The sequence below is a fragment of the Pleurodeles waltl genome, chromosome 12 (assembly GCF_031143425.1).
Source record: "Pleurodeles waltl isolate 20211129_DDA chromosome 12, aPleWal1.hap1.20221129, whole genome shotgun sequence".
Classification (NCBI taxonomy): Eukaryota; Metazoa; Chordata; class Amphibia; order Caudata; family Salamandridae; genus Pleurodeles; species Pleurodeles waltl.
The window spans coordinates 513,064,299-513,078,456 of record NC_090451.1 but is presented as its reverse complement, the minus strand read 5'-3'; the positions used below and the strand labels follow the sequence as shown (position 1 = coordinate 513,078,456).

At 45.3% G+C, this 14,158-nt stretch overlaps 1 protein-coding gene across 2 annotated transcripts in view; it reads left to right on the top strand.

Moving 5' to 3' along the window:
* Positions 1–6,106, top strand: part of LOC138268030 (zona pellucida sperm-binding protein 1-like) — a 137,718-nt gene extending 131,612 nt beyond the window's left edge. The window contains exons 6-7 of one of the 2 annotated variants that reach the window (XM_069217355.1): positions 5,606–5,747; positions 5,961–6,106. In XM_069217355.1, the coding sequence (XP_069073456.1) occupies positions 5,606–5,747; positions 5,961–6,100 (282 nt within the window). In that variant the 3' untranslated portion in view covers positions 6,101–6,106. The remainder of the gene's footprint in view (positions 1–5,605; positions 5,748–5,960) is intronic. The other variant, XM_069217356.1, reaches the window with a different exon arrangement.
* Positions 6,107–14,158: the final 8,052 nt, after the last annotated feature.

The window sequence follows — 14,158 nt, the reverse complement described above, 5'->3', positions numbered from 1 at the left end:
CACAGCCCTCAACGTGCTTCACCTGCGACATGGGACCTCTCTTCATGTGTGCTGTGTGGGCCTCTCTGCAGCTCCTGGGCTCCTTGCCTGTAGGTCTTCTGTGGGGGCTGCCTCTCCTTCTCCAGACTCTCTGCCTTGCTGAGGGTCACCTGGGACTCCCCTCTATGGGTTAAGTGCCCCTGGACCTTGCTGGTCCCCGGCAGCTCCACTTTTGTCCTACTGTGACATTTGCCTTTGCCAAGGCTTGCTGGTTGGTTTTTCACACCACAGACTGACTGCAATTCTTCATCCCGCATGGGACGTCGACTGCATCACCTAGGAACGCTTCATCTGCTCCAGTGCTGCACTGCTGACCGTCTTCATCTCCCGGCCAAGCAACTCCTGCATCCACAGATGGGTGGGTAGTGGCTCCTGCCACGACCGGACACTCCTACATAAACTGGACTTGGTCCCCTTCTTTTCCAAGTCTTCCTCTTCCAAGACCCACCTCTAGCTTCTTGCAGTCTTGCCTGCGTTTTGCAATATCCTTCTCTGAAGTCCTTTTGGTGGGTTGGGGAAAAACCAGTAACTTACCTCTTTTCTCCTGGTCACTGGAGGGCACTCTGGTACTTACCTTTGGGGTTTCCTAGTTCCTGCAGCTCCCCTCTACAGATTCCACTTCCTTAAATGGGGACCCAGCTTTCGCATTCCACTTTTTTAGTATATGGTCTGGTCCCCCCTAGGCCTTCAGTATTGCCTATTGCTTTTCACTATTTTCTATTGCTTTTTATGCCAACTTCTGATTGCTGCTGTACATATGATAGTGTGCTACTTACATCCTATTGGGAGTATTGCCTATCTAGTTTTTTCGTGTTTGTGTTACTGTAATAAGGAACCTTTATTTTCATAACACGTGTTTCTTTCATGTGTGTAAGTGCTGTGTGACTACAGTGGTATTGCATGAGCTTTGCATGTCTCCTAGGTAAGTCTTGGCTGCTCATCCGCAACTACCTCTAGAGAGCCCTGGCTTCTAGACACTGCCTACACCTCACTAATAAGGGGATACCTGGACCTGGTATAAGGTGATAATACCATAGGTACTCACCACATACCAGGCCAGCTTCCTACATCAGAGAGCTCCTTTTTTGTCCCCTGCAATTTATAAATTAAAACTGAATATAGAACAGTGAGCAATGAACTTATCAAAGAGCTGCATGCAAACATCAAGGTATAGATTAGAGCGTCATGATTTCCCCCCACTTTTTCATTAACTTAATGTTGCAAAACAAGTTAATTTGAGCGCAAATCAATTCTTATTATTAAAGAAAGCCCCCAACCATGGTGTTATGTTTTAAATTCTCAGTTTGCGCTTCTCTAGATAAACCACTCTTAAACTATACCTGCTACCAGTATGGATGACCTATGACACCTACACCTTGTCGTCCTGTCTTATGTAACATTTCATATACACTGATTTACACATATATGATGATTGTCTCTGCGTAATATCTGTGTGATGTAAAGTGCTTTGACACCCTAGACTGGTGTGAGGGCTGAATGATGGAACAACACATGCGTATATCATGCATGCCTTAACATCGCGGTCTCAACAACGACCGTGTCTTTACTACTCATGCCTTTACAACGAATTTAGCTGTAAAAGAATGTTTGGTAAAGAAACATGCGTGGTAAATTCTCCCCGCCCTGCCCCCTTACACCTGATACCATACTCCACCCTGCCCAATCAGTTAAAACTGCCCCTGCCCTGAGCCCTAAAAGTAACCCTGCCCTGTCCTAAAAACTACCCGCCCCCACTCTGAACCCTAAAACCTACCCTGAACTGCGCTAAAAACTACCTCGATGCCCCTGCCCCCCATAACCCTAAAACCTACCCCACCATGTTCTAAAAACTACCCCGACCCTACCCTGTCCTAAAAATGAACCCGACCTCCCACCCTAAACTCGGCCACAGCCCTACTTACCTCTCTCTCCTCTGCTTCTTCCTGTTCCACCCGGACAGCTAGACCGCTCTCTATGCTGTAACCACGCATATGCGTGGTAAAGACATGTGTGGTAAAGGCATCCATGCTAGCCCCATATTTGTGGTAATGGCAGCATGGTCAATGCATTGCATTGCATTGATTGCATTGTAAGGGATATTTCCCAGTATGAGTGGTGGTATAAAACTAATGAAATGCATCTGAGAGAGAGTGGTGATGGATAGTAGTGAGGGAATCCGTGGCAGAGGTGGTCACTGGGGGGTGCCAACAAACAATGTTGCACAGGGCGCCACCAGCACTAAGGCCGGCCCTGTCAGACAGCACAGCAGTTCACAGGAAGGGGGCAGCACAGAGTCTGCCACTTGACAGTCAGATAAGGACCTAGCAGCAATCATAGGCCTTACTGGCCTTCACAGGCAGGCGGGGGGGGGGGCAGAGACTGACACAGCCTGACTAGAAAGAAAGCTCCCAACAGGCAGCACAGTGCATGGCAGGCAGCACAGGAATCGGCAGGAAGCACTGCGCCCAGCAGGCAGTACAGGCCTCTTAGGACTTTACACAGGCGAACTGCAGCACAGAGCTTGTTGCTGCCTAATAGGCAGCCAACGGCCCAGCAGACAGGGAATTGCCGGTCTCACAGGACTCGACTGGAAGCGGCCGCCTCCCCCCCCCTCATCAACCCCCCCACGGCAACCCTTCTGGGTGCAAGCTTTGTGCAGGAGGCCCACCTCAAGGTTGTCCCTGTCCCCCCCAGAAATGTTGTGTCTCCTACACCCCTGATTGGCGTGCTAATTAGGATCCCAACTGGGGTCCCTAATCAGTGCGAGGAGAGGGATTTAGGCTAGCTTGACTGTTTGGGACTTTAGCTGATTCTCAGACCACTGGGCTGAAACTCGATCAGTTGCTCAGTCCTGTAGCTGTGGCTGCTGGGGAACTAGGCCACAGGGCATACGAATCATAGCCAGATTTTCATTTTAAAGCACTGGTTTTGACACCGAGGTCCTACTGACCAAACATTTTAAACATCCTATAATGAAAGACTTGGGACCCAAGAGTTCTCAAGGAACCATTCCGTAATGGACCACATCGATCATAGAGCCGGTGGTGTGCAAACTCTACACAAAGGTTTTTTTGGGTCATAGTTCAGCCACAGATAGTTCTAAGACATTCTGACTTTCTATGTTGTCCCTTACTTTAACTTCCAGACTTGTACATCAAATATGTATTCTTTTTAGAACTTCGACATCTGTCTGAGTTTTCAGTTTGCCATCACCTGTAATTCGGTTAGAGTTGCACTCTACGACCTTCATCACTGTTCACTTTTATAACCATTGGAGAGCCAGGAGCATAAAGTAGATTTCCTCTGAGTTAATACCTGAGGCTTAGTGACAGCAGTGGTAAATGGGAGACACTGGGCAGTATCTGCTAATTGCATCAGGAACCTGAGACGATGCTTCAGACCGTGTCTGCTAGTCACTCTACTCAACCAGTAGCCACCAAGTCTTCTGTAACTTAGTCAGGACGAACACAGCATCTGGTGCCTATACAGCCAAAATGCCACTGCCTCCCCTCAGTGGATGGGGGCGGAGCCCAGCATGTCTGGCCTACATGGTCAGAGGCCTGTTCCCCCTCACTCTCCCACACTCGGCTAAGCACAAGAGTTTATTTCAAGTCTGAACATGTCTGTCTGGAAGATCTTCCCAAAACACCACAGAAACCACAAAATGTAGTTTAAGAAAGTGGAGCTGCATAAAAGCAGAACTGTCCTGACCCCAAATGCAATAAAAATGTAAAACTCTTACATAAGGCTTCCGATCCTCTGCAAATATGAGCAGTTGAAAGAGAATTGAAACTGAGCGCAGGACACTCTTGCCTGTTCAGCATTCCGTACAAAGTATTTTATTGGGTAATTAAAAACCACTGTTAAAAAAAAAACACAAAAAAAACAGGGGTTCTGGAATTTATAGCTGTACCGTTTTCATCGTCCTGGATACGGTCTGAAGATGGTCAACCACGTCTGGGCATGGGCAGTCAGCTAACTAGTTTCGGCGGAAGCAGTTCGCACTGGTGGTCGAATGTACACAAGACATGAAGTTGCCCTGGAACAGCTAACTGTTCAACACTGGGGTAGTATTGGAATCGTGAGGCAATTGAAATTAACCATAAATTGTAATCCAATTAAATTTGCCAAAGGTGGCAGGCTAAAATCAAGCAGCGGCAAACCCAATAGGTCTTGTCTATGGAAGCTATTGGCTGTGCCAATGTCTTAGTCATGTTGAACAGCAGCATAACTAAGTGGCCTAGACAAGAGTGGTGTGGCATAGCATACAGTGGAGTAGAGGGGTGTAGAATAGTACATTTGTGGGTGAAAGGAACTCAAGCATCAATAGAGGTGATGGCTAGGGTGAAAGCAACATAAATAAGCTACAAGCCTGTGTTAAAAGTAGGAAAGCACACTGCATGTCCAGGAACAATACTGAAATGCTTATAAAATAAATTGGAGTGTTGCTAAAAGACGAGGAAGAACACATTTACTTGGTCCATGGTCCAGGGAGGAGGTATCACAAGTAAGGAAGAAAAGCCTGCAGGAGCTAAGCAACCAAAAGGTTGCGAATGAGTGACAACCAATGGTATGCCTTGGGTGGGTTGTAAGCACGGTGAATTGTAAACAGTACGTCTCACGGCACTGTGCATGCACTGTCAGCGAGACCTAAGTAGTTTTAAAAAAGCCAGATCTAGGCATATGAAAAGAATACTCTACCTGAAAGAAGCATACCTTTCCAGTGATCATTACAGACTGACAAGAGAAAGAGAAAGAGCAAGATTAAGAAATATCTATTTGGGGATCAGGAACATCAGTGTAATATGAAGAAAAAAAAACTGCAGCTTGGGTGCAATGTAGCCGGGTTTATTAAAACATTTCCAAGTATACCTACAGTTGCTGGAAGTAAAGATGGCAACAGGTGATCTTCAAAATAAGGCCCTCTCTGGTTTAGTGGCTAGATTACTGACCAACACTGCAATTCTGTCAGATCACTTAGACTATGCAATGGTTACACTGTGCCCAAACTTATACCCTTTCAAATGGTCTACAGGGCTGTAATTGTTGCTGTGCTGACTTGTCAGTGGAGAACATCAACCTCACATAGGTAGGCTTAAGAAATTCATACAGAGACAGTGGTTTAAAATATAACTCGGGCATGGAGACCTTGTGCCTCATGATGCGGGCAGGCAAGGGTGCCTTTATGCCCAGTGCAGATATGTGGCCTGTTGGAGATGGGCATCTTGGACCATTATACAAAAGGTGCAGGATACAAGGCTTTTTCCTAGTCTATTTTTGCCCACTCTTGACTCACCAGGCTTTGCTCTTTGGCTAGATCCCGCCCTACTGTGTTCATGCAGCTCCTTGGGACTTTGAGAAGTACCTCTCATAAAGGGACCTTTGGTTGCGAGTGCAAAAATGTTAAGTTTTATTTTGGGGGAGCATGGAGAGTTGAATATATGAAAATGTAAATATTTGTGCGTACAATTTTTTCCTAAATATCTGGGAATAAGGGCACATATTCTTCACTTTGTAAGGAAATTATCTTGATTCACCTTCCAACCTTATCCGTATACCTATCTAGAATTGTTGGAATGGAACAGACTGGACCGCCTATAGACGCAGACGATCCGTTTATGAGGATCTAGACCTGTACACGAGAATTGTGAGCATTGGACCAATCCAGCATGCAGAGACTGTGTCACAAGCAAAGAAGCCCGACTTGGGTATGGTGGCACACATGGTGGTTAGGAGGGATATATAAATAAGGGATATATAAATATATACATGCCTTTATTTAGCTTGGGTGCATGGGAGCCTGACATCTGAATTGTTAGTAAATTTGTAACAATCGTCCTTTGTCACAGGTGATTGTGGGGAATGTTGGGATCTTCAATGATGCCTCACCTAAAGTTTTTTTTTATTTTTTTATTTTTCAGGCATTAACCAACTGCTTGTTCCAGCTGTGCTTGCTGTGGCCTGTGTTGCTGGCATTTTCTTCCTTGTTGCAGTAGCCAAATTAGTAAAGAAACACACTGGACTTGAACTTTCCTCTGCAAGGTCTTCCAATAAACTTTAAAGTTTATTCTTTGCCGCCTTGTTTGTTCCTTTGCTGTGCAGTATGCATGATATGTAGGCTTATGGTGTTTGCGGAGGTGCATTAGCCAGGGTACTGGCATATCATCAGTGTGATTCTTTCTCTTTTTAGAGGGAGTGATACATGAACCATTTTCACAGATCATTCTAGTCAGTCATCTGTGGAGAGCGAGTTTCACATGCCTATCTATGCTAACAAAGGATTTAAAGAATCTCTCTGTTGAGCATTTAGTGGGAAAAATAGATATTGGAGAATTTGGCTTGGGTGTTGTCTTGCAAAGGTTTCCTCACGTATGAATAGAGGCAAGAGTGCTTTTGAAGTTGAAACGGTTAGGACTTTTTTGAACAGTTATCCCACCTAGTACCAAGATGTGACAGGCCAAAGCATCTTGGGATGCTATTCTGCATGAATTAACCAACGAAGGGCACTTGTGTAAGCTGGTGCTTTGGACTCCGAGGGAACAGTGTTTGAATAGTCGCAGCACACCAATCCTGATCTTTCTGCACTTTGGGTTTTCCAATGGTCAGACATTTGGCCATTCAATACATGAAATTCAGATGAGTGCCAAAAGAATACAAAATCTTTCACCAGCTAATTGTAAATTGCATTTGAACTTAAATATGTTGACTTGTATTTATTTGAAAACTCTTATGCAAGAACTCTTTACTAGTACTCCTAAACAAATATCCGCTCCCTTCTGCATTTAGTTAAACCCGTTCAGAAAGGCAATATCCACACTCCACCCCCACTTCCCAAGGCATGCCCAATAAATACAAAGCTAGCTGAATTCAGGTGTGCCCAACAGCTTACTGACAGCCAAGCAAAAAACTCCACAAACTCAAAATTCAAATTTGAGCTCAGAATCTCTCCTCACGTGGAAACTTAACTCCCAGAGCGACCTATAACAATTTGAAGTTATGCCACCTATAACAATTTGAAGTTATGCTGCATCAGGCATCAAGGCCACCATCATTACATTGAAGCCATCAAGAATTTCCTTAGCTTCATCCCAGACACCCACAATGTCTTCAGTTGGCAATTCCAATACTATCAATCTTTCACCAAAACAAGACATCTAGGGGCATATTTATACTCCGTTTGCGCCGAAATTGCGTCGTTTTTTTCGACGCAAATTAGACGCAAAACTAACTCCATATTTATACTTTGGCGTTAGACGCGTCTAGCGCCAAAGTTCATGGAGTTAGCGTCATTTTTTGGCGTGAACACCTTCCTTGCGTTAATGAGATGCAAGGTAGGCGTTCCCGTCTAAAAAAATGACTCCCAGGCATGTGCGTGGTATTTATACTCCCGGGCAAAAATGACGCCCGGGAGTGGGCGGGGCAAAAAACCCTGCATTTGCGCCTGAATTTAACGCCTGGGTCAGGGCAGGCGTTAAGGGACCTGTGGGCTCAGAATGAGCCCAGAGGTGCCCTCCCCTGCCCCCAGGGACACCCCCTGCCACCCTTGCCCACCCCAGGAGGACACCCAAGGAAGGAGGGACCCATCCCAGGGAAGAAAAGGTAAGTTGTGGTAAGTATTTTATTATTATTTTTTTGTGGCATAGGTGGGCCTGATTTGTGTCCCCCCTACATGCCACTATGCCCAATGACCATGCCCAGGGGACAGAAGTCCCCTGGGCATGGCCATTGGGCAAGGGGCATGACTCCTGTCTTTGCTAAGACAGGAGTCATGTTAATGGGGGATGGGCGTCGTAAAAAAATGGCGCAAATCGGGTTAATGCGATTTTTTTGACTCAACATGACTTGCCCCATTTTGAGACGCCCATACGCCATTTTCCCCTACGCCGGCGCTGCCTGGTGTACGTGGTTTTTTTTCACGCACACCAGGCAGCGCCGGTCGGCTAACGCCGGCTAACGCCATTCTATAAATACGGCGCCCGCATGGCGCTTCAGAATGGCGTTAGACGGCGCAAATTTTTTTGACGCTAAACTGCGTTAGCGCAGTTTAGCGTCAAAAAGTATAAATACGGGCCCTAATGCCTCCTCAATGGCACAAAGCAAACAACTACCATTTCTTCCATCCTTCTATGCAATATACTGAAGTGGATCTTCTTGAAACCACCTACTTATACAGACCTTGTAAATAAACTTATCACCCTCAAAATCACCACATATGGGGACATGGCCCTATTTACCATCATTCAACTCCTCACCAGATAAGCTCAAGACCCCAACAGTCAATACATCCCTTACACATGGTAACTTCCCAGATACAATCAAAACTGAAAAAATACTCCTGCTACTCAAAAAAGCTAACTTTAGCCTTGAAGACCCACAATTTAACTACTGTAAAAAAATAAAAAAAAATGCTAGCAGTTGCTGTTCAATCAGAAGACCAAGTTAACATCCATTCCATCCTAGAAGACCTGCAAACTGATTGCAGACCATGCTGCATACTAACATCAAGCAACAGTCTCAGCCGTTGCAATTCTGAGCATTCAACATTGTAACTGCCTGTAGTCCCTGGTGATGCTTGATATCTCCCCCACCTTAGATATCACTTAGCACAATCTTCCTGATCTGGCAAGGAAAGTTACCTGATAACAGCTTCCGAGACACAAAGTTCCTGGAAGTCATGCCGGAGGTCATTGATGCCGGAGTGTCCTTCAATGTCATTGCAGTGGAGCAATTCTGTAAATTGAAAACCTGAATGAGCTTTGAGCACATATCAACAATTAATCTAGGCAAATAAAGGAGCCGTAACCCATTGTGTTGAAAGATACTAGAGTCCACAGTGCCGCATAAAGGGACTGTCACTGCCCCAAATATGCGTAGCCATTGTGGGGACAGGCACTCTTCTCATGTCTTGTCAAGATCATGTGCCTTTGTGAGAAAGTTTTGAAGAGGTACAAATGAATCAGGATACTCAGTGAGAAGGAATGGGATGAACAACATGTAGCACAATTTTAAATAAGACCCTCTGAATGATGGAGGTGGTGGTGGGATAGAAGCCGTAGCCATTTTGAGCAGCTTACAAACACTAAAACAGTTTATGTGAAAAGGGATTTTGGAAAGGATATGTGGCAAAATCACAAGACCAATGATGAGACACAGAAACCTCCACAACAATGGGAGGCAACACAGGAGATCTTTCTGGTGTGGTAGCAAGAAACAGATTGTTTATGCACGCATCACTTACTTGATCTGCTGAACTATGGCTGTGCAACAAGCTGCTGTCAACTAAGTGAGGGGAAAGGCTGACGCCTAGAATGCATTGGCATGGATAGAGTCAACTGAAGACCTGTTTGCAGCCAGGGCCTCATAACCGTGAAACCTGGTGGCATGTGGAAGTAGCCTGGATGGTAAAAGGCGGGTGGCCGTGATGTGATGCAGTATTAACCAGCTGCCTTCAGTGCCTGGCTGAGAGCAGAGGTCCCCACCCAAAATTCAACATTCAGTAGTTTATGCAAACCCCCCTCTAACCAGCATAGTATCAGTCATCAGTTCAAACAAAATTCTTTGGAGTCCAAGAACACAAATTTCTTATTTAGCACCCAGCCTTCCCATCATATTCCAAGTTATTTCCACTTTGGTGTGCTGAGGGACCCATAACACTTTTACGATGACGAAATGATGCGCTGCACCATCATTTGCGGCACAGCAGACTAAAGTTGAATGAATGACGGCAATACCTAAGTGACTGAAAACTCGGACAGAATGACCACCCCTAACTTACTCCGCATGGTTCAGGAAACGGGCTATATCTTACTCTGTTCCAGCCTTCTGTGTGTTTTAAAATGCAAAGTCTCCCTTTCAGTGGTTTCTTCATAACGTGGTTCCTGCTCTAATTTTTATCTTAATGAGTTATTGTTGAATTTAAGCATACAACAATAATCCAGACCTGTGATTATCCATCAGATGAGATTACACTGTTGCTCCCGATTGTCACCATATTCACAACATGGCTTTGTTCTAAAACATCCCTGCCAACCTCTCGAAACACACTGCTTTCCTACAGGCCAATTTAGGACCCAACTATCCCACCTGGTTAGGACGAGAATATATATTCAGTACCCTTAGCTGAGGTGGGCAGACTACATTCAGAAAAACATTCAACAGATAGGGCAGAAGTGCATCCCAAATGTCATTAAAGGAATTGTCATGATCTGACAGCCAGTGGTGTAATAAAGGCACCGGGGTGCAGGGGGGAGGTGAGCTGCAGGGGCCCCCCTCACCACTTGTGAGTCTGGAGGTGGCCCCCTCCTCTCTGTTCGTTGCAGGGGGGTGGGGGATTCTCAAGTTTCGCTACACCACTGACGACACCCAGTTTAGCATCTCCATGGCCAGGACATGCCACAGCCGTAAGTGCCACTGTGCTATGGATGGCGGTTCTGTACGTTTCCAGTCAAACAGGGCTCGTATGGCTGCATATAGGCGGATCCATACAGGTTTTCTACCAGCCTTTGATTAATGCCTCCGGATTGGTGCGCGAAAGACCAGAAAAATCATGTCTGTGCCATTCAGCGATGCAGTGGTTCTTGAACAGTTTTTAGAGTTGGGGTGCTGTCATTAATGTTATATCACTGAAGTAATGGGGATTGTGAAAGATCCAAGCGTTCTACAAAAAAACAAGAGTAGCAAATGTCCATTCAGCAGGAGTGTGTTAAGGGTGTGATATGTAGCTGGTGGTGCATTTCGTGGCACCGTTGGGATAGAGCAGTGTCATTTTTCAGAGGGCACATTTTCAGTTGAAATGGCCACTAAATTTACATAGACATGCAGTTTTATTTATAAAAATATATATTACTAAAACATGTGTGTGGAAATTGGGGTTTAGCGAATAGTTATCATTTGTGCATCGCCAAGTAAAGTGTCTTGATCCTATTAATATTTGTTTCCATCACACTTCAGAATTACAAAAAAGTGCTTTCCAAATTGCAGATATAATTTGAAAAACGTATAGTTGATTTCAAGATTTTTAAGTTTTTGTGTTAGAAAAAAACTGACATCGTACAGCCGTTCCATTCGTCTCCTGTACCCCAGGAATATTGTCAACGAGGTCACTTGCACAAAATCCTCTCACTTTGCAGTCAGAGAAATAAAAAACATTCCAATTTCTGAATCCGCAGCAATGACCGAAGACCTAACCTATTTGACCTTTGTCTTTGACTGCACAGCAAATGTGACATGATACAGTTGCAAGACATCATTACTGCTCATTTACCTTCTGAACTCCAGGCGCTTGTTTTGGAGTGTGCTGCAGCAACCTTTCCAGCAAAGTTCTCCTCTCTGGGAGGATCTCTTCCCTGCAGGGTCATATAGGTGGGTAGTCACACTATATACGGTGAAAGTGCCCACAAGGCCCCAGCTCCTCCAATGGAATAAGGCCCATATTTATACTTTTTTTGCGCCTCATTTGCGTCACTTTTTGACGCAAAACTGGCGCAAACGTACAAAATACAATTGTAGTTTGTACGTTTGTGCCACTTTTGTGTAAAAAAAAAAAAAAAAAATTACGCATACGCGGCACAAAAAAAGTATAAATATGGCCCTAAAAGTCATGGTAGTAGAAATGCAAGTTATCCAGACACCTGCACCATTCAAATATTCTGTTAAAATGTGCCTTTCTACTGTGTATCCTAGTCACCCCTTCACCAGATATCTCATCAAACTGCCTCCAAGTCTGGTCATTAATCTTGATGCTCTTATGTTGGTCCCAGTGGTCCTTGTGAAATGATGATCTAGGTGTAGATGATTCCACGAGCAGCTTGCAAATCAGGAAGACAATGCCCTAGGACCTTTTAGCTGTTCTCATACATTTTTTTCAAACTGAGGAGGAGATTCCCTATCAGCCTCTGTTTTGATTGGGGTGTGCATAACCCCTTGCTGTATTTTTGTATAATAGAATCCCTCTCCATCTGTTATCTAAAAAAAAATCCAACAGAGAAGACTCAAAGGATCCGATCGACCCATCTTTAAACATTTTCAGTCCTAATACAGACCCACTTTCTCCATGCATGAAATGGGCAGGTACAGGCACTGCGGAGGAAGTTGGGTTAAATTTAAACAGGTGTAGAGTGAGGAATGTTGTGAGCCCCATCTGTCTTAAAGCCATGTCCAGTAGTCTCAATGCCATGCCTTCTGAGGTGAGTGTTTGTCCCTTTTAGGCTTCCAAGGCACACCCCTCAGATCTCTTATTATCAAAGCGTGCTCCATTTTTGGCCATAATATTTGTCTCAGAATGGCTGCAGAAAGGATGCTTCACAATCTAAGGAAGTCTGGATGATGGAGTCCTCCCCTTGTCACTCAGTATACACAGCAGTTTGTAGACTGGTCATGATCCTTGCCAGACAAATTTGTGAGCGCAACCTGTTTCATGTCAGAAAATAAATCTCTGCTCCACCTCCTCGTTGGGGGGGGGGGGGGTTTGGGGTGCGGCACGCGCTCATCTGGAATGGAGGTATATTCATCTTTGACATTATGTCCTAATCATGAAATCTAAAGCGAGAACTACTTAGAAAGATAGCCTTTAATTGTAGCTAGTTAAGTTTCTTACACCTGAGTGTCATAGCTGCCTAGACTGATGGCTCTGCGCTCCATACACTGGTAAAAAAGGTTTTTACGACTTATCCAGAAGAAATAATGGCATGAACACATGAACACCAGCCGAACATATGCAAAGACCCGGCTGTGGGCCAACAAACTGCTTTCGACAACCCAAGTGCCCGTATTGACCAGCCACCTCCAGAGCCTCTGCCGTCTGCATGCTCCAAAATGGAGATCACCATTTTTAAATAAGCTTGCCCCAGAGACCGGCCTGCTAAAAATCAACTTGCTCTGATGGACTGAACGATCTACATCACCCATCACTCAGCATTCACTAATCAATGGGCTACCAGCACTCAACAAATGATGGGCTGGCAGTATCACAGCTACCCCATCAGAGCTGCTGTACTACACTCCAGGCGTAGTTGTATACCCCAGGTCAATGGAACCAGATGTTCCCAGATAAGTACTGTGATGAAACCTTGCCGCTAACTGGGCCTGCACAACACACCCACCTGCCTCAACCTTCTGTATCCAAGTATTCCAGAGCAGTATACGCTGCTGCTACCCAAAACCTCTACAGCGTGCCTACCTTTTCTGACAGCCATGTGATTTCACTAGAGGCCTACATTATTGCGCTGGTGGCCTGTTGCCTTATTAGTCTTACGCTGTTCACTCCTTGCAGAATGGAGGCTGCATTTACTGCCAACTCAACAACATGAATGCCAACTGTTTAAATACAGTGACACAGTGGTGGGTTAGTCTGCCACTCTGGTCAACCAAAGCACCCATATCGCCCTGCCATCCACCAAGGTCTCCTACATAAGCCGGATTGCTACTCACCTGCCTCGGAATAGCTTACATCTCCCATCGCTCTATAGATGGTGGAATACCAGCTCCAGTGGCACACCATCGAAGCCACTTATCTTTCTTTGGGGTGTCCACAGATCTGTGGCTGATTCAACCAGCGACTAATGCTTAAGTAGCACAAGGTAATCCTGCATCTTACCCGGCCCTGCACTTCGCCCCTGTGATCACCTGCCTCATTCCACCACGTATGAAATATACATACCTGGGCATTATATGCTAATAACCATATGGCCTCATTAAAGGCCTATATCAAGGCTCTGACGGACTACGGCTGTAACACTTTACGCTGACCATTCCCCAGAGGTCCATAGCCCTCCAGCCAACACAATAGAGAACGCTCTGATCTCTGACTCTGGCTAATTCCCAAGCCAAATCCTGAATCCACCAAACAACAATTCCACCTATGCTGCCTGACCTTAATATGGTGCCCAGATCACCACTGAACACCTAATCTGTGGCCATTGTACTTCCTTCACTGCAAACCAACAGGCAGCTCTACGCAGTGCTACACAGTAAGGGTGCCTTGTCCGCTGTAAACTAACAGGTCTACACAGTAACGGTGCTCTTTGCATCACCCATCCTGCCAATGACTTTCCATAGCCATCGACTGTCATAAAGTGTGCAGATACTTGTAGTTCTGCTGACATCCTTTAGTCCCCATAAG